The sequence below is a fragment of the Halichondria panicea genome, chromosome 14, assembly GCF_963675165.1.
Source record: "Halichondria panicea chromosome 14, odHalPani1.1, whole genome shotgun sequence".
NCBI lineage: Eukaryota > Metazoa > Porifera > Demospongiae > Suberitida > Halichondriidae > Halichondria > Halichondria panicea.
The window spans coordinates 123,205-142,032 of NC_087390.1; the positions used below are offsets into that span (position 1 = coordinate 123,205).

General features: G+C 44.4%; 4 protein-coding genes across 8 annotated transcripts; 2 read left to right on the top strand and 2 right to left on the bottom strand.

Moving 5' to 3' along the window:
• The first annotated feature begins 2 nt into the window (after nt 1-2).
• Nucleotides 3-9,233, top strand: LOC135347703 (DNA-directed RNA polymerase I subunit RPA2-like). Of its 4 annotated transcripts, XM_064545727.1 has the most exons (31): nt 3-119; nt 167-244; nt 300-359; nt 596-790; nt 843-908; nt 966-1,040; nt 1,086-1,184; nt 1,276-1,371; nt 1,421-1,497; nt 1,563-1,712; nt 1,765-1,818; nt 2,026-2,143; nt 2,275-2,359; nt 2,412-2,521; nt 3,011-3,146; nt 3,288-3,361; nt 3,882-4,097; nt 4,321-4,470; nt 4,563-4,607; nt 4,773-4,880; nt 6,439-6,513; nt 6,938-7,039; nt 7,111-7,194; nt 7,356-7,501; nt 7,688-7,760; nt 7,808-7,876; nt 7,931-7,989; nt 8,056-8,153; nt 8,208-8,333; nt 8,476-8,768; nt 8,937-9,233. In XM_064545727.1, exons 1-31 carry the CDS (start codon nt 33-35, stop codon nt 9,150-9,152), a joined length of 3,420 nt encoding a protein of 1,139 aa, XP_064401797.1. In that variant the 5' UTR covers nt 3-32; the 3' UTR covers nt 9,153-9,233. The 4 variants fall into 4 exon arrangements, with proteins under 4 accessions (XP_064401797.1, XP_064401798.1, XP_064401799.1 ...); XM_064545728.1 differs by lacking the exon at nt 6,938-7,039; XM_064545729.1 differs by lacking the exons at nt 6,439-6,513; nt 6,938-7,039.
• LOC135347721 (uncharacterized) lies at nt 5,057-6,731 on the bottom strand. Of its 2 annotated transcripts, none has more exons than XM_064545755.1 (3): nt 6,578-6,731; nt 5,999-6,479; nt 5,057-5,945 (listed from the first exon to the last, which is right to left on the bottom strand). In XM_064545755.1, exons 2-3 carry the CDS (start codon nt 6,348-6,350, stop codon nt 5,218-5,220), a joined length of 1,080 nt encoding a protein of 359 aa, XP_064401825.1. In that variant the 5' UTR covers nt 6,351-6,479; nt 6,578-6,731; the 3' UTR covers nt 5,057-5,217. The 2 variants fall into 2 exon arrangements, with proteins under 2 accessions (XP_064401825.1, XP_064401824.1); XM_064545754.1 differs by having other exon boundaries at nt 6,544-6,674.
• A 45-nt stretch (nt 9,234-9,278) lies between the features above and the next one.
• Nucleotides 9,279-17,126, top strand: LOC135348131 (DNA-directed RNA polymerase I subunit RPA2-like). The gene is made up of 23 exons (XM_064546307.1): nt 9,279-9,420; nt 9,478-9,619; nt 9,660-9,709; nt 9,895-10,012; nt 10,143-10,227; nt 10,280-10,389; nt 10,870-11,005; nt 11,138-11,211; nt 11,443-11,658; nt 11,843-11,992; nt 12,086-12,130; nt 12,281-12,388; nt 13,922-13,966; nt 14,133-14,148; nt 14,915-14,997; nt 15,219-15,364; nt 15,546-15,618; nt 15,669-15,737; nt 15,792-15,850; nt 15,912-16,009; nt 16,062-16,187; nt 16,317-16,609; nt 16,813-17,126. The coding sequence occupies exons 2-23, from the start codon at nt 9,491-9,493 to the stop codon at nt 17,026-17,028; spliced, it is 2,445 nt and encodes an 814-aa protein (XP_064402377.1). The 5' UTR covers nt 9,279-9,420; nt 9,478-9,490; the 3' UTR covers nt 17,029-17,126.
• On the bottom strand, nt 12,442-13,933 carry LOC135347718 (uncharacterized). Its single transcript, XM_064545750.1, has 2 exons — nt 13,410-13,933; nt 12,442-13,363 (listed from the first exon to the last, which is right to left on the bottom strand). The coding sequence occupies exons 1-2, from the start codon at nt 13,759-13,761 to the stop codon at nt 12,609-12,611; spliced, it is 1,107 nt and encodes a 368-aa protein (XP_064401820.1). The 5' UTR covers nt 13,762-13,933; the 3' UTR covers nt 12,442-12,608.
• Nucleotides 17,127-18,828: the final 1,702 nt, after the last annotated feature.

Consider the following 18,828-nt stretch of genomic DNA (forward strand, 5'->3'; position numbering starts at 1 on the left):
CTTTTCACCCACGTGGCAGCCAAGAAGCTAAGATGTCCCAGCAGACCAAGCTTGATCCTCCTAACCTGAAGCATCTGAGGCTGCCAGAGTACAGCAAACTGAATGAGAGACAGAGAAAGGTTCATAGTTCACTCTCCATAAATCCTTTTCAAAATATGATATGTAGAGCTTGCAAGACCTGGTACGCCATCATGTGGAGTCATTCAACTTCATGTTGGAGGAGGGGCTGGGCTATGCAGTACAAGTGAGTTATTGTCCTCCATTTAATATAATTTATTTCACGAGTTACTATTGTGCAGAACCTACCGACTGTGGAGCTACTAGACCCAAGCAACAGGCGTCTCTCTCTCTTCATTGAGGTATTTATATTATTATTATTGCATTTTTGCAGTGCTATTTCTACGAATGAAAAATGTGTACTCACAGATAATTTTGGAAAATGTCATTAAAACCACTTGCGAGTAATTAGAAACGCTGTGAAAATCACACAACTTTAGCAGAATTTAATACCACAAAATGAGCTAAACAGTGAAAAAATATGTCACCTTACTCATATCTTAAAGCTTTCACTATTCCCCATACATCTCTATCACAGGAGGCCAGTATTGGGTACCCGACTGTGCCTGTCTCCAACCACTATGCCAAGTCTGTCCAGATCTTCCCCTCCGAGTGTCGACAGCGTGCTGCCACTTATCGAGGTAAGCTCTCACTCACTGTCAAGTGGATGGTGGATGGCAGTCCAGCGGGGAGCAGTGTGCGCTTCCCTGGGCAAGTCCCTATCATGGTCAAGGTGTGCGATTATGCATTAAGATAATTATGGTCGTTATAGTTATTGCTTGTAGTCTAATCGCTGTCGTCTTGCTAATCTCGGCCCCAAAGATCTGATTAAACATCACGAGGAGGCGGAGGTGGGTTAGAACTACCACTAACTATATCATTATATTGCCCATAACTACACTCTATAGGAACTTGGTGGCTACTTTATTGTGAACGGCAACGAGAGGCTAATACGCATGCTCATCATGCCAAGGAGGAACTATGTAAGTAAGAATTGAATTGGTTTTAAGTATTAATTATCTCCGCAGCCGCTGGCCATAGTGAGACCTAGCTGGAAGACTAGAGGGCCCATGTACACTCAGTATGGTATCATCATCCGCTGTGTCAGGAAGGACCAAACAGCCGCTGTAAGTAACCCCCAGAACCTCTGTATTATACCCCCCCTATCACCAACCCCCAGAACCTCTGTATTATACCCCCCGTATCACCAACCCCCAGAACCTCACGCTCCACTACCTGACTGACGGCAGTTGCATGCTCCAGTTCTCACGCAACAGAGAGATGTACTATGTACCTGTAGTGTTCGTCCTCAAGGTGGGGGATTCCCCTAGTTGTCAATATGATGTCATCACTATATATACAGGCGCTGTTGAATACAACAGATGTGCATATTTACAACGAGCTCATGAAAGGCAACAAAGACAACACGTTTCTGAAAGGGTGAGAAAAAACAGTTTCTATAGCTACCATATCTCATTGTAATACTTATTCTCCCACACACACAGATGTGTTGCCGCCATGCTGCGCTCTGCTCTGGATGATGGACTCACCACACAGCAGTCTGTCCTCAAGTTCATAGGGGAGAGGTTCAGAGTCAAGATGGCCGACACTCCGGCATGGGTCAGCGACGAGGATATCACCAGAAACGTACTAAAGTAAGAATTGATTAATATTAAAGTACAATAAATTTTTATTTCTTCTCTGTAGGGAATTGGTGTTGGTACATTTGGACAAAGATGTCGACAAGTTCAACATGCTTGTGTAAGTGTACAGGGTGGTGGGGTAGGGGGCGGAGTCAATAGCGTACAGGGGTGTGGCTAGTGATGATACACTGAGACGGGCGGCCTTAGCTCCACACACTGTGTGGAGCTGTGCTGAGTGTCTCACAATCCTGAAGCCCTACAATTGATAATAATAAAACTTAAATGTTCTCGATTATTCCATTGCATGCTATCCATCCTCGTGCAGACTGATGACTCATAAACTGTTTGCTCTAGCTTCTGGCAAGTGTTGTCCTGAGTCATCAGATTCCCCTGCCAACCAAGAGGTCCTCCTTGGAGGCCACCTATATCTCATGGCCATCAAGGTGGAGGATGATAGTGTAGACTCTTCCAAGTTTACATACCAGCTTATCCTTGTAACAACCATGTCCATGCAGCAACAAAGCTAGACAATACACTCAGTGGTACACACACTGACACATTCTCTTCTCTCCAGGAGAAGCTGGGAGGGTACCTGAACTATGCCAAGTCTGAGCTGGAGAAACAAGTTAAAATGCATCCAGAAAAGTTTGATAATCTCAGTATGTGCTATAGTGTCACATGACGTGTGTCCACACACCCGCCCCCTCATAGCTATTGCAATCAAGCGTGTACTAGACCACGCCCCCGACGTGGGTCAGTTCATGGAGTACGTCATGGCAACAGGGAACCTGAAGTCACGCTCTGGACTGGGCCTACAGCAGGTAAATCAGTGTACTGTAGGATGGAAATAAAAGACGTAGAATGGTCCAAATTCAACAATTTTCTGAAGGAGCTCTTTCAGATGACATGCTCAAATCCTAAATTTGGAACTGGCCGAAATTTCCTATTTTCGGGAAAAGACTATGGGCTATATATAGCCCATGGTATTTTGTCAAAAACAGCCCCAAAATAGACCGTTGATTTTAACACATCATCTGAAAGGCCTCTCTCTAAGCTTTCAGAAAATCACAAAATTAACGTTATTGGACCAACAGAACTAAAGTTATGGCTATTTAAAGATGCTCAGATATAGTAATCAGTGTAGAATATAATTATTATAGACATAAAATACTGTGGCTGGTGATGATACACGAGACGGGCGGACATAGACCCCCTGCTAGGGGTCAGTGCTGAGTGTCTCCGATATCTGAAGCCCCCTCGCTTTACCTCCACACCTGCCTAACCCCCTCCCCCCTCTCTCCCTCCTCTAGCAAACTGGGTTCACTGTGGTGGCGGACAAGCTCAACTTCTATCGCTACCTCTCCCACTTCCGAGCAGTGCACAGAGGAGCTTTCTTCTCACAGATGAGAACCACTACTGTGAGGAAACTGCTCCCTGAGGCGTGGGGTGAGTGACACTAGCTGGTTGGACACTTATATAATTATGATAATAATGGAGTTGTTGGGGGATTCGTGTTATGGCTGTTCAAAGATGCTTTATTCAACGCTGGATATAATACCCGACATGTCCTCTCCTCATGCACTACAGGGTTCCTGTGTCCTGTACACACTCCTGATGGAGCTCCCTGTGGTCTACTCAACCATCTAGCAGCAGCTTGTCAGGTACACTCCATTAGACTATTACTGTCCCTCAATCTCTAACCCAGTCTAGCTATTAAAATCAATGTCATAGACTAATGTGTGTACATGTAACTAAAGTCTATTTGCGTTGAGTTTGGCCCCGGAAGTTATGTGGTCAATTATGGCTTCATTTATGCTTTATGTGGTGGACTACGTACAGTAGAACCTCCATTATCTGGCCCTCCATTATCCGGAACCTCCATTATCCGGCTTGGCAGTTTTCTCGTTATCAGATCAGAAAATGGGCGTGTCCCTCAAACGCACATGCGCGTTGCAGCTGTTACCATGGAGACATACCTGCTTATCTTCTGTGCATGCGCAGACAACCATGTGGCACTGCTGTTTATCAATAAAGTGGGTGGATCAAGGCGTGGTTTATCTATTCGTTTATCCGGCATATTCACTTATCCGGCCTGCTTCTGGAACCAAGGTGTCCGGATAATCGAGGTTCTACTGTACCTCATGAATTATTTCTAATTATAACTTGTTTCATGATACCTAGGTGACGACATGTGTGCCCAACACCTCTCATCTGCCTCGACTATTAGTGAGCCTTGGGATGACGCCCACAGGGTCACCCCTACCCTCTGGTCATACCCACACGGACCACACCCTCCCTGTCGTACTGGACGGACGGATCATCGGTGAAGTGGACAGAAACAAAGCTCAAGAATTAACTGATAAACTGAGAACTCTGAAATGCTTAGGCAAAGAAAAGGTGATGATACTTACGATAGCTATCGTAACTATTAGCGGATAATTTTCGTTGGTGTAAATTTTCGTATAAACTAATAATTCAATATTTTGCACAGCTCAGAATAATGGCGTAGAAACTATCATTTTGAAGTTTTAATTTTCGGATGGGTGTTTTCAAATAATTACTTCGAAAATTTTCCACCATACGTAGTAACCTGTTATACGTTATTTATTTGTCCATATAGGTACCGTCTAGTGTGGAGATAGGACTAGTGCCTCACCTGACTGGCGGGCAGTTCCCGGGACTGTTCCTGTTCGCCACACCCTCTCGTATGATGAGACCAGTCCTCAACCTGGCCACCCACACACACGAGCTCATTGGATCATTTGAACAAGTGAGTGCGCGGTACACATGGGAATAGATAGTGGAGTGTGTGTGTGTGCCCTGTGTGGGTGTAGCTGTGTTGATTGGTTACCTTGACTACAGGTGTACATGGATATTGCTGTTGTTCCAGAAGAGGCACACGAAGGAGTGAGTTCATGTACTGAAACTGAGTGTTTTGTGCTACTGTAACGATGTATATTATTACTACGTACGACTGAATATTTTATGCTCCCAAATTTGCAAATTTAAGTCATTTAGAATCTTGTTAGTATGGAATGTGCGTACTCTGACCTCTAACCTCTGACCCCTCAGCACACGAGTCACCTGGAGCTGGACGAGGGGAGCATGTTCAGTGCACTAGCCACACTCACTCCATTCTCTGACTTCAACCAGAGCCCCAGGAACATGTACCAATGTCAGGTGAGGGGGCGTACCAGTGTGTGGTGAGGGGGCGTGTACCAATGTCAGGTGAGGGGGCATGTACCAATGTCAGGTGAGGGGGCGTGTACCAATGTCAGGTGAGGGGGCGTGTACCAATGCCAGGTGAGGGGGCGTGTACCAATGTGTGATAGCATAATTATATTACAACATGACTATTGTATTTAAAATGAAAATGAGTATTAAAATTGAAATTGTGGCAAGCATATACAAATCCTAAAAAAGTATTGTGTGTGCATACCGGTACAAGAAAAATGAACGCTATTATGGTCTGTGTGCATATTAATATATGTGTGGTTTGTAGTACATAGCTTTTGTGTCAGTCGGCAGCTTCAGATGATGGTGGTTGGTAGTTATAGTTCACGCAATATTGCCTTTGGAACTGTTTCTTTGTTTCTTCAGGTGGTTCTCGGCCCCGCCCACTCTTCAAGACCTGACCATATTTAGTAACATCAACAAATCCCTCCTTGAGCTTGTCTTTGAATTCCTTGATAGTTTCCTCATCATCCACTACCAAGACGTACCATACTAGTTGACCTTTGTCCTCACCTGGAACTATCATAACTCTCTGTGCAGTGCTCCACTGATGCCAGGTTGATTCAGGAGCCATTATACACGGCTCGTCGATCTTGCTCTTGCATCGAACTGTAGTGAAGTCTAGTGCACTTGTGTGTTGTCCATCGTGAATCTCTTTATCAGGACGGTAGGATACAGTTCCAGTGTTCTTATCATTGTATACACAGTGAGTAGAGAATGCCAGCTTAGCAGGAATCTCCTTAGCCAGACATGAAGCTACTACTTTAATCAGGATCCCCTTCTCCTTAGCTGCATGTCCACAAGGTCCCACTTTTTGGTCATCCATGAACCTCATGGCCTCCTTCACCCAACACCCAGAGTAGCTGCAGTCGCTGACAATGGTCAGAACACGCCCTTTGAAGTATTCATTCTGTAGGTAGAGGTGCATTATATCCCTGAAGCTGATGAAGCCATCACTGAAGCACCAGTCTCCCGTTCCCTTCTTGCCAGGGCCAACATAGTAGAGGATAACTACAAACATAATTATTGTACTGTAATTCTTATTGTAATTGATATCACCTCACCTCCACTTGTGTCAGTGTTGTTCAGTAGCTGTGTTATCTTCTTAGTGACCTGCTCACATGTCAGAGATCCATCATCTCTCAACACCTCAGCAATACTCATCTCCTTGTCTAGGCCATATCTTACCTTGATAATGCTCAGGTCGTCATGGTGACAGTCTCTTGGTACACCTTGATGCTCCAGTTTCTGTCTCTCATCATCTTTTAGCTCTCCCCCTGGCCTTCTCTGTACCACGTCATCATCTTGGGTAGTGGGGTCGGACGTGATTAGTAAGGCTTCCCTCTTTCCTGATGCCGAGTAATCATATTTGTCATTGTGTGTGCTCCAAGTTGGAGAGACTCCTCCTGTTGCCATCACTAGCCACGACAATGAGCGTTTGTAGTCCACAACAAGCAGTGTACGTGCTTAATTTGTTTACTCTCTCTCTCACACACTCTCACAGATGGCCAAGCAGACAATGGGGACACCACTTCAGTCCTTCCCCTACAGAATGGACGGCAAATTATACAGACTACAGGTACGTATAGGGGGGAGGGGTTTAACTTACATATAACAGGTACATCGTGTTCTAGTAGACTTACTTGTTACACCAGAGCTTTAACTATCCGGCACTGCAACTCTGTCACTCTTAGTGCTATACCTATCTTTGCATGTGCATGCTGACCTTGCATTGGGAATCACCCCAGAAGTTCTATGGTCAATTATGGCCTTATTTTGTGCATCGCTGTTACACTGAACTACAATGTACATTGTGTATTTGCATGCCTGCATGTGGGTACTACCTCACATGATTACCATGGCAGTCTACGTAGTTCTGAAATATTTAGAAGTAGATTGTAGTCCATTGTTTCCAACCACTCACATAGCTACTCCCTCATACACACTATACGCACATGCTGGGCATAATATAATACACCCATGCATCGGGACCCTCCCTCCAGAGCCCCCAGGCCCCGCTGGTTCGTACCTCCACCTACAACCAGTATGGACTGGACGACTATCCCCTCGGCACTAACGCTGTAGTAGCTGTTATCTCCTACACTGTCAGTGAGACCAGATAATACCTGTGTGCCTGGTGTATTTACACAGCAGCTGACTGTGTTTGTGTCTCCAGGGTTACGATATGGAGGATGCTATGATACTGAACAAGGGCTCAGTGGAGAGAGGATTCAAACACGCCACTGTGTACAAGAGTGAGGTAACCAATGCAGGGATGTTCCCACACTGGTCCGTAGGTACTAACCACCTCTAGACAGAAATGACCTCTTAGTTTACTTACGATTGAGGGTTTAAATAGTCACCACTTGATAATTCTGGCACATCAGTGTTAATCATATTATGTACTTGTCTTCTGTTTAGATGATAGATATATCCAACCCTGGTGTGCGTGACAAGCCTAGTCGCTTGTTTGGTGTGTTGCCAGGGAGCAAGGAGGAGGGCAAGCTGGAACAAGATGGCTTCCCTCAGATAGGCACTCTACTCAAAGAGGGAGACCCGTACTACAGGTGAGACTGATTAATTAAGGGAGTCTGTAAACTATGTGAGCGCTAATCCACCGTGTAATATTGAAAAATATCCTCTAATTTAGAAGACTATGAGCTATTATTGTACACTTGCGATGTGTGTTCATGATTAACAATTACTACAATTGAATATAATTATAATTTCTACATTAATTGTTTGTATTTCAGTTATTTTGACTTGGATACTAAGTCGTCGCGATTATCTCGCTACAAGAGTATGGAGCCAGCGTTCGTGGATCAGGTCAGAGGTCAAATCCTCCGTTGATTACGCTATCATGCTTTCTACAGGTCAAGCTGCTAGGCACCGAGACTGGGGACTCCCCCCTACAGAAAGCATTTATCAAGCTGAGAATATGTGTAAGTATTGCATACGCTAGCTAATTGATGGTTTACTATTACAATATTTCTCAGAGGAATCCTATAATTGGAGACAAATTTGCCAGTAGAGCAGGTCAAAAGGGAATCTGTAGGTACGTTCCACACCGCTCCCATATCCACCCACACCACACCACACCGCCCACCACACACCCACACAGTCAGAGATGGCCATCAGAGAGTATGCCATTCACGGAGTCAGGAATGGTACCAGATATCATCTTCAATCCTCACGGCTTCCCCTCCAGAATGACCATTGGTACGGCTTCACTATGACCCCCCCCCCCCCACGCACTGACCCCCCTCTCCCCAGGTATGATGATTGAGATGATGGCGGGCAAGTCCTCTTCCCTCCATGGTCTCTGTCATGACTGCACTCCATTCAAGTTCTCAGAGAAGGACCCAGCAGTCGACCACTTCGGGAAACTACTAGTGAAAGGTAATGATAATAACTATAGGACTGCATTGTCTACAATTATTGATACATAATTGTTAAAATATCCGTTTTACTAGACCCCCCCACACACACACGCACGCACACACACACACACACACACACACACACACACACACACACACAGCTGGCTACAACTACTTTGGCAACGAGCGTCTCTACAGTGGTATAAACGGCCGGGAATTCGAAGCTGATATATTTATGGGTGTGGTCTACTACCAGCGCCTGAGGCATATGGTGTCTGACAAGTTCCAAGTCCGAACCACAGGACCCATTGACATCCTGACCCACCAACCAGTGCAGGGCAGGCGCAGGGCCGGGGGGATCAGGTTCGGAGAGATGGAGAGAGACTCACTACTAGCACATGGCGCCTCATTCCTATTACAAGATCGTCTACTGAACTGCTCTGATAAATCATTTGTGAGTATGTGTTATATAATATTATAGTGTTATCGTGGACTCTGTTAAATAGCTGAAATTCTGTAGCTATCTTAATTAATTAGAGCCCGTAGTTGTGTTCAGATTTCATTCCCCCACCCCCACACACACACACACCACTCACACACACCACACACACCACACACACAGTGTCGTATCTGTAAGGAGTGTGGGAGTATAGTGTCCCCGATGCTGGACAAAGCCCCGCCCACCATATCCGCCCTCTCCGATGTCCAACCAGAGTGGAGGTGTCGTATGTGTCAGGACAAAGGTCAAATTGACATCATCTCGGTCCCGTACGTGTTCAGATACTTAGTAGCAGAACTGGCAGCCATGAACATAAAAGTTCAGTTAGAAATTAGCTAAAATTCAGTTCATTTGATTTGTGTACCAATTTTAGTGCAATAATTATGTTGGACATCGTTATTAGCGTTCTTGTCCCCAATACTGTGGTTAATTGTTTGATTGTGTTACGTTGCATACATCCTAGCTATTTACTGTAGCCGGGGTTAAAAATTCATGTCTGGTGAATTGAACCCACTCATGGGAACGCAAAACTATTGCTGGTGAATTGAACCCTGCATATTTACAACGAGCTCATTAAAAGCAACAAAGACAGCACATTTCTGAAAGGGTGAGAGCATTTTCAATAGCTATCTTAAGCTTTATCTTCTAACTCTCCCACACTCAGATGTGTTGCCGCCATGCTGCGCTCTGCCCTGGATGATGGACTCACTACACAACAGTCTGTCCTCAAGTTTATAGGGGAGAGGTTCAGAGTCAAGATGGCCGACACTCCAGCATGGGTCAGCGACGAAGATATCACCAGAAACGTACTAAAGTAAGAATTGATTATTTCTTCTCTGTAGGGAGTTGGTGTTGGTATATTTGGACAAAGATGTCGACAAGTTCAACATGCTTGTGTGAGTGGGGTTGGGGTTGGGGTCTCTAGCGTACAGGGGGCGTGGCTAGTGATGATACACTGAGACGGGCGGCCTTAGCTCCACACGCAGTGTAGGGCTGTGCTGAGTGTCTCACAATCCTGAAGCTCTACAATTGAAATAAATGTTCTCAATTATTCCATTGTATGCTATCCATCTTCGTGCAGACTGATGACTCATAAACTGTTTGCTCTAGCCTCTGGCAAGTGTTGTCCTGAGTCATCTGATTCTCCTGCCAACCAAGAGGTCCTCCTAGGAGGCCACCTATATCTCATGGCCATCAAGGTGGAGGATGATAGTGTAGACTCTTCAAGTTCATATACCAGCTTATCCTTGTAACAACCATGTCCATGCAGCAACAAAGCTAGACAATACACTCAGTGGCACACACACTGACACATTCTCTTCTCTCCAGGAGAAGCTGGGAGGGTACCTTAACTATGCCAAGTCTGAGCTGGAGAAACAAGTTAGAATGCGTCTGGAAAAGTTTGATAATCTCAGTATGTGCTACAGTGTCACATAACGTGTGTCCACACACCCGCCCCCTCATAGCTATTGCAATCAAGCGTGTACTAGACCACGCCCCCGATGTGGGTCAGTTCATGGAGTACGTCATGGCAACAGGGAACCTGAAGTCACGCTCTGGACTCGGCCTACAGCAGGTAAGTCAGTGTACTATAGAATGGAAGTAAAAGACGTAGAATGGTCCAAATTCAATAATTTTATGATTTTCTGAAAGCTTAGAAGGAGCTCTTTCAGATGGTATGCTCAAATCTCAATTTTAAAACGAGCCATGATTTCTCATTTTCGGGAAAATACCATGGTATTTTATCAAAACAGGCCGAAACTAGACTTACAATTTTAATGCATCATCTGAAAGACCTCTCTCTAAGCTTTCAGAAAATTATTAAATTAACGTTATTGGACCAACAGACTAAAGTTATGGCCGTTCAAATATGCTCAGATATAGTAATTAGTGTAGAATATAATTATAGACATAAAATAGTGTGGCTGGTGATGATACACGAGACGGGCGGACATAGACCCCCTGCTAGGGGTCAGTGCTGAGTGTCTCCGATATCTGAAGCCCCCTCGCTTTACCTCCACACCTGCCTAACCCCCCCCCTCTCTCCCTCCTCTAGCAAACTGGGTTCACTGTGGTGGCGGACAAGCTCAACTTCTATCGCTACCTCTCCCACTTCCGAGCAGTGCACAGAGGAGCTTTCTTCTCACAGATGAGAACCACTACTGTTAGGAAACTGCTCCCTGAGGCGTGGGGTGAGTGACACTAGCTGGTTGGACACACACAATTATAATAATAGTGGAGCTGTTTGGGGGATTCGTGTTATGGCCATTCATTATTTAACACTTGATATAATACCCGATATGTCCCCCCCTCATGCACTACAGGGTTCCTGTGTCTTGTACACACTCCTGATGGAGCACCCTGTGGTCTACTCAACCATCTAGCAGCAGCTTGTCAGGTACACTCCATTAGACTATTACTGTCCCCCAATCTCTCTCACCTTTCAATAGTCTAGCTATTAAAATCAATCTCATAGACTAATGTGTGTACATGTACTAAAGTCTTGCGTTGAGTTCGGCCCCGGAAGTTATGTGGTCAATTATGGCTTCATTTATGCTTTATGTGGTGGACTACGTACCTCATGAATTATATCTCATAAATAAATTATAACTTGTTTCATGATACCTAGGTGACGACATGTGTGCCCAACACCACTCATCTGCCTCGACTATTAGTGAGTCTCGGGATGACGCCCACGGGATCACCCCTACCCTCTGGTCATACCCAAACTGACCACACCCTCCCTGTCGTACTGGACGGACGGATCATCGGTGAAGTGGACAGAAACAAAGCTCAAGAATTAACTGATAAACTGAGAACTCTGAAATGCTTAGGGAAGGAAAATGTGAATTAATTTTGTGTTTACAGATTTTTTTAATTAGCTACCATATAGCGGATAATTTTTATTTTAATATTTCATATTATTTTGCAGAGCTAGTGGCGTAGAAACTATAATTTCGCAGTTTTGGACAAATAATTTCCAAAAATTTTCACCATACGTAATATACGTTATTTATTTGTCCATATAGGTACCGTCTAGTGTGGAGATAGGACTAGTGCCTCACCTGACTGGCGGGCAGTTCCCGGGACTGTTCCTGTTCGCCACACCCTCTCGTATGATGAGACCTGTTCTCAACCTGGCCACCCACACACACGAGCTCATTGGATCATTCGAACAAGTGAGTGGGCGGTACACATGGGAATAGATAGTGGAGTGTGTGTGTGTGCCCTGTGTGGGTGTGTGCTGTGTTGATTGGTTACCTTGACTACAGGTGTACATGGACATTGCTGTTGTTCCAGAAGAGGCATACGAAGGAGTGAGTTCATTACTTAAACTGAATGTTGTGTGCTACAATGTATACGTACGAACTGAATATTATATGCTCCCAAATTCACAAATTTAAGTCATTTAGAATCTTGTTAGTATGGAATGTGCGTACTCTGACCTCTAACCTCTGACCTCTCAGCACACGAGTCACCTGGAGCTGGACGAGGGGAGCATGTTCAGTGCACTAGCCACACTCACTCCATTCTCTGACTTCAACCAGAGCCCCAGGAACATGTACCAATGTCAGGTGAGGGGGCGTGTACCAATGCCAGGTGGTAGGGTTAGATTACACCATGAATATTGAATTTAAAATGGGAATGAGTATTAAAATTGGAAGCACAGCACAGTGTAAAAAATTGTAGATATCAGAAAAAAGTATGTGCATACCGGTACAAGGAAAATAGGCTATGTGGTGTTAGGGCATGTATAAATACATGTATGTATGGTTTATAGTGCATAGCTTTGTGTCAGTCGATACCTTCAATTTCGATAAATTTAATTGATGGTGGTTGGTAGTCATAGTTCATGAAATATTGCTCTTTGATCCATTTCTGTGTTTCTTCTGGTGGGTCTTGGCCCCACCCACACTTCAAGATCTGACCATAGTCGGCAATATCAAGACTTCCCGCCTTTACTTTGTCATGGAATTCCCTGATTGTTTCTTCATCATCCACTAGCAGGACGTAGTGCCATGCTGGTCGACCTCTGTCCTTCCCTCTTACTGTCCGGATTCTCTCTGCAGTGCTCCATTGGTGCCAGGTTGACCCAGGGGTCATAGTGCATGGCTCGTCGATCTTGCTCTTGCATAGAACTCTAGTGAAGTCTAGTCCACTAGTGTGTTGTCCATCGTGAATCTCTTTCCCACGTAATGTAGTAGTGTGTGAAATAGTTCCGGTGTTCTTATCATTCTTTGCACAGCGAGTAGAGAATGCCAGCTCAGCAGGAATCTCGTTAGCCTGACATGATGCAATCACTTTAACCAGGATCCCCTTCTCCTTGGCAGTGTGTCCACAAGGTCCCACTCCGTGCTCATCCAGGAAGCTCATGGCCTCCTTCACCCAACACCCAGAGTAGCTGCAGTCGCTGACGATGGAGAGAACACGTCCTTTGATGTATTCATTCTGTAGGTAGAGGTGCATTATATCCCTGAAGCTGATGAAGCCATCACTGAAGCACCAGTCTCCCGTTCCCTTCTTGCCAGGGCCAATATAGTAGAGTACGACTACAAAACAACTAAATAAATATCATTCATTGTATTATCACCTCACCTCCACTTGTGTCAGTGTTGTTCTGTAGTTGGGTTATCTTCTTGGTGACTAACTCACATGTCAGAGATCCATCATCTCTCAATACTTCAGTACTGCTTATCTCCTTGTTTAGGCCGTATCTTGCCTTCATAATACTCAGGTCGTCATGGTGACAGTCTCTTGGTACACCTTGATGCTCCAGTTTCTGTCTATCATCATCTTTCAGCTCTCCCCCTGGCCTTCTCTGCACCACATCATCATCTTGGGTAGTGAGGTTGGACGTGATTAGTAACACTTCCCTCTTTCCTATTGCTCCGTAAACAACTTTGCCATTTCGTGTGCTCCAAGTTGGAGAAGATCCTCCAGTTGCCATCACTAGCCACAACAATGAGTGTTTGTATAATATAGTTTATACAACAAATGAAAGATTGTATGATACTTTGTTTATTTTAACACGCCCTCTTTGTATTATTCATTGATGGCCATATTCAGAGACTATAATGAATCTCTCTCTCTCACACACACTCTCACAGATGGCCAAGCAGACGATGAGACCGTTAGAAACCTTTTCGCGTATTTAATGTTCATGGAATAGCAGCCTTTTTGCAGCATGCATGCATGCGATATTAAATTTGTGAGTAACATGCTTAATCAGTGAAAACCACGAACATTTATACCCTCGGAATATACCCACTATATAGTAATCAACCTGTGTGCATGGTGTATTTGCACAGCAGCTGACTGTGTTTGTGTCTCCAGGGTTACGATTAGCCTCTACACAGGCTCTCCTTTTTCTGTTCTTTATCGTTCAATAAGATAAAATACTGTCTTAATCGTTCAATGAGATAAAATACGGTATTAATTGGAGGAATAAAGAAAGAAATAGACGTAGAGTTAGGAAAAAGGAGAGCCTGTATCGGGAAGTCGCGTGAGGGTAGAAGGGTGGTAGAAGGGTGAAAATGAGCGTGGGCATACTGAGCTAGAGATGTTGGACTGCCCACGCAGATATCTATGACTAATAAAACTTTGCCTGCAGCAAGCTGGACATGGACTTGGAACTGGAAGTTTGCAAGCACTATAGCTAGCTATATACCTTAGGCTTAGCTAGATGATCTACTAGTCTAGATTGTGTGTTCAGATTCTATCAGACTATTACCTTTTCTTGTGTCTTTCTACATGCTAGTATAGATCAAGAATAGCTTAGTCATCATTATCATATATAGCAGGTAGCTACTGCCACCAGAGCTGGCCACGCTGGTTCTCTGATCTGACTTGCAGCACAGCTTGGGTGGTTGTCTCAGTACAGTTTTATTAACTCTGAATGCGTGGGAGAATACCTTACGTCACGATTGTGGGCTACATTATCGCCCACGTTCATAAAAATCCTTGTGGATCACGCGATTTCCCAAACCAGGCCTTACTTTTTCTTAACTGTACGCCCATTTCTTTCTTTGCTGCCTCACTATGTCTTTCATGGATGAACAGTGACAACAGCAAGAAAAAGTAAGGCCTGGGAACGAGGCTAGGTTACGATATGGAGGATGCTATGATACTGAACAAGGGCTCAGTGGAGAGAGGATTCAAACACGCCACTGTGTACAAGAGTGAGGTAACTAATGCAGGGATGTTCCCACACTGGTCCGTGCATGGTGGTTGGTACTATAACCATCTCTAGACCTTGACAACAACAACCACATCTTAGGCCTAGTTTACTAACGTGTTAGGCTATAAAAGAGGAAAATGTGTTGTGTAACGATTGAGGATTGAATAGTCACCACTTGATAATTCTGGCACATCACTGTTAATCATATGTGCTTGTCTTCTGTTTAGATGATAGATATATCCAACCCTGGTGTGCGTGACAAGCCTAGTCGCTTGTTTGGTGTGTTGCCAGGCAGCAAGGAGGAGGGCAAGCTGGAACAAGATGGCTTCCCTCAGATAGGCACTCTACTCAAAGAGGGAGACCCGTACTACAGGTGAGGCTAATTAAGGGAGTCTGTAAACTATGTGAGCGCTAATCCACTGTGTAATATTGAAAAAATCCTCTGATTTAGAAGACCATGAGCTATTATTGTACACTTGCGATGTGTGTTCATGATTAACAATTACTGCAATTGAATATAATTATAATTTCTACATTAATTGTTTGTATTTCAGTTATTTTGACTTGGATACTAAATCGTCGCGATTATCTCGCTACAAGAGTATGGAGCCAGCGTTCGTGGATCAGGTCAGAGGTCAAATCCTCCGTTGATTATTACGCTATCATGCTCTGTACAGGTCAAGCTGCTGGGCACCGAGACTGGGGACTCCCCCCTACAGAAAGCATTCATCAAGCTGAGAATATGTGTAAGTGTTGCGTACGCTAGCTAATTGATGGTTTACTATTACAATATTTCTCAGAGGAACCCTATAATTAGAGACAAATTTGCCAGTAGAGCAGGTCAAAAGGGAATCTGTAGGTACGTTCCACACTGCTCCCATATCCACCCACATCACACCGCCCACCACACACCCACACAGTCAAAGATGGCCATCAGAGAGCATGCCATTCACGGAGTCAGGAATGGTACCAGACATTATCTTCAACCCTCACGGCTTCCCCTCCAGAATGACCATTGGTACGGCTTCACTATGACCCCCCCACGCACTGACCCCCCCCCCTCTCCCCAGGTATGATGATTGAGATGATGGCGGGCAAGTCCTCTTCCCTCCATGGTCTCTGTCATGACTGCACTCCATTCAAGTTCTCAGAGAAGGACCCAGCAGTCGACCACTTCGGGAAACTACTAGTGAAAGGTAATGATAATAACTATAGGACTGCATTGTCTACAATTATTGATACATAATTGTTAAAATATCCGTTTTACTAGACCCCCCACACGCACACACACACACACACACACACACACACACACACACACACAGCTGGCTACAACTACTTCGGCAACGAGCGTCTCTACAGTGGTATAAACGGTCGTGAATTCGAAGCTGATATATTTATGGGTGTGGTCTACTACCAACGCCTGAGGCATATGGTGTCTGACAAGTTCCAAGTCCGAACCACAGGACCCATTGACATCCTGACCCACCAACCAGTGCAGGGCAGGCGCAGGGCCGGGGGGATCAGGTTCGGAGAGATGGAGAGAGACTCACTACTAGCACATGGCGCCTCATTCCTGTTACAAGATCGTCTACTGAACTGCTCGGATAAATCATTTGTGAGTATGTGTTAAGTTATAGTGTTATCGTGGACTCTGTTAAATAGCAATTGTAATTAGGGTTAGGGTGTGGTGACCTCTCAAGTATCCTGTGTAGGGTGTGGTGACCTCTCAAGTATCCTCTTTGTGTTTAGCTGTAGCAAAGAGCCCGTAGTTGTGTTCAGATTTCATTCCCCACCCCCACTAACACACCACACACACAGTGTCGTATCTGTAAGGAGTGTGGGAGTATAGTGTCCCCGATGCTGGACAAAGCCCCGCCCACCATATCCGCCCTCTCCGATGTCCAACCAGAGTGGAGGTGTCGTATGTGTCAGGACAAAGGTCAAATTGACATCATCTCGGTCCCGTACGTATTCAGATATTTAGTAGCAGAACTGGCAGCCATGAACATAAAAGTTCAGTTAGAAATTAGCTAAAATTGATTTGTGTACCAATTTTAGTGCAATATGTTGGACACCGTTATTAGCGTTCTTGTCCCCAACACTGTGGTTAATTGTTTGATTGTGTTACGTTGCATACATTTCGGTCCTAGCTATTTACTTTAGCCGGAGTTAAATTCACGTTCCCTAATATTGAAAGTACTAGAGTTCTGGTTGTCAGTTTCAACGATTTTGTGATTTCTGAAAGTTTAGAAGGAGTGGGTTCAATTCACTAGCAATAGTTTTGCGTTCCCATGAGTGGGTTCAATACCAGCAATAGTTTTGCGTTCCCGTGAGTGGGTTCAATTCACCAGCAATAGTTTTGCGTTCCCGTGAGTGGGTTCAATTCCAAATTGGCAAATACTTTTATCTCTCGAATATCAACTTTGACGGTACCATTTGAAAGGTCTCTTTCTAAGCTTTCAGAAAAACATAAAAGTTTTGATTTTCGATCCACAGAATTCATGTTATGGCAGCTGAAATATTCCCAAAATCATTAATTAAACGGAGGGGGGGGGGGGGGGGGGTGTCTTTCAACAGCCATAACTTCAGTATAATGAAATAGTTTTGCGTTCCCGTGAGTGGGTTCAATTCACCAGCAATAGTTTTGCGTTCCCATGAGTGGGTTCAATTCCAAATACTTTTACAGTAGACTCTCGCCATTCCGGCTCTCTGAAGTACGGCCACCTCGATATACCGGCCATTTGGCTTGGCACGGAACGCTAGCTATATGTTTACTGCACAAAACTCACCCTGAAGTACGGCCACTCACTATTGCGTTTACCAGCCAGTGCTGGCTGTCCCCAGACAAGGTTTTCAATGTAATTTTATACGTATATTACGGCCGGATATGACGTTTTGGGTGTGGTTTAGCAAATAAAATTGGATTACACTTAAATAGAGAACAGAATGATTCATTATCCTCGAGACAAGAACCGCAAAAGTAGCCATTAGATTCGAGGTAAGGTCAATTTTAAGCCGCGGCTATTTCCTGAGCTACAGCCACCTCGCTATTCCGGCCAAGCTGCATGGTCTCAGGGGTGACCGGATTAACGAGAGTGTACTGTATCTCTCGAATATCAACTTTGATGGTACCATTTGAAAGGTCTCTTTCTAAGCTTTAAAAAAAGCATAACATTTTTGATTTTCGATCCACAGAATTCAAGTTATGGCAGCTGAAAGATTCCCAAAATCATTAATTAAACGGAGGGGGGGGGGGTGTCTTTCAACAGCCATAACTTCAGTACAGTTGATCCGATGTCAACATTTTTATAATTTTCTGAAAGCTTCGAAAAATACCTTACAAATGATCTGTTTCAATCCAAAATTTCATTGGGGCCCTAATTTGTCATTTTTCAGCCTCGGACCATGGGCTATAATCCATGGTATCGCCAAATTGGCAAACACTTTTATCTCTCGAATATCAACTTTGGTGGTACCATTTGAAAGGTCTCCTTCTAAGCTTTCAGAAAAACATAAAATTTTTGATTTTCGATCCACAGAATTCAAGGCATGGCAGCTGAAAGATTCCCAAAATCATTAATTAAACGGAGGGGGGGGGGGTGTCTTTCAACAGCCATAACTTCAGTACAGTTGATCCGATGTCAACATTTTTATAATTTTCTGAAAGCTTCGAAAAATACCTTACAAATGATCTGTTTCAATCCAAAATTTCATTGGGGCCCTAATTTGTCATTTTTCAGCCTCGGACCATGGGCTATAATCCATGGTATCGCCAAATTGGCAAACACTTTTATCTCTCGAATATCAACTTTGGTGGTACCATTTGAAAGGTCT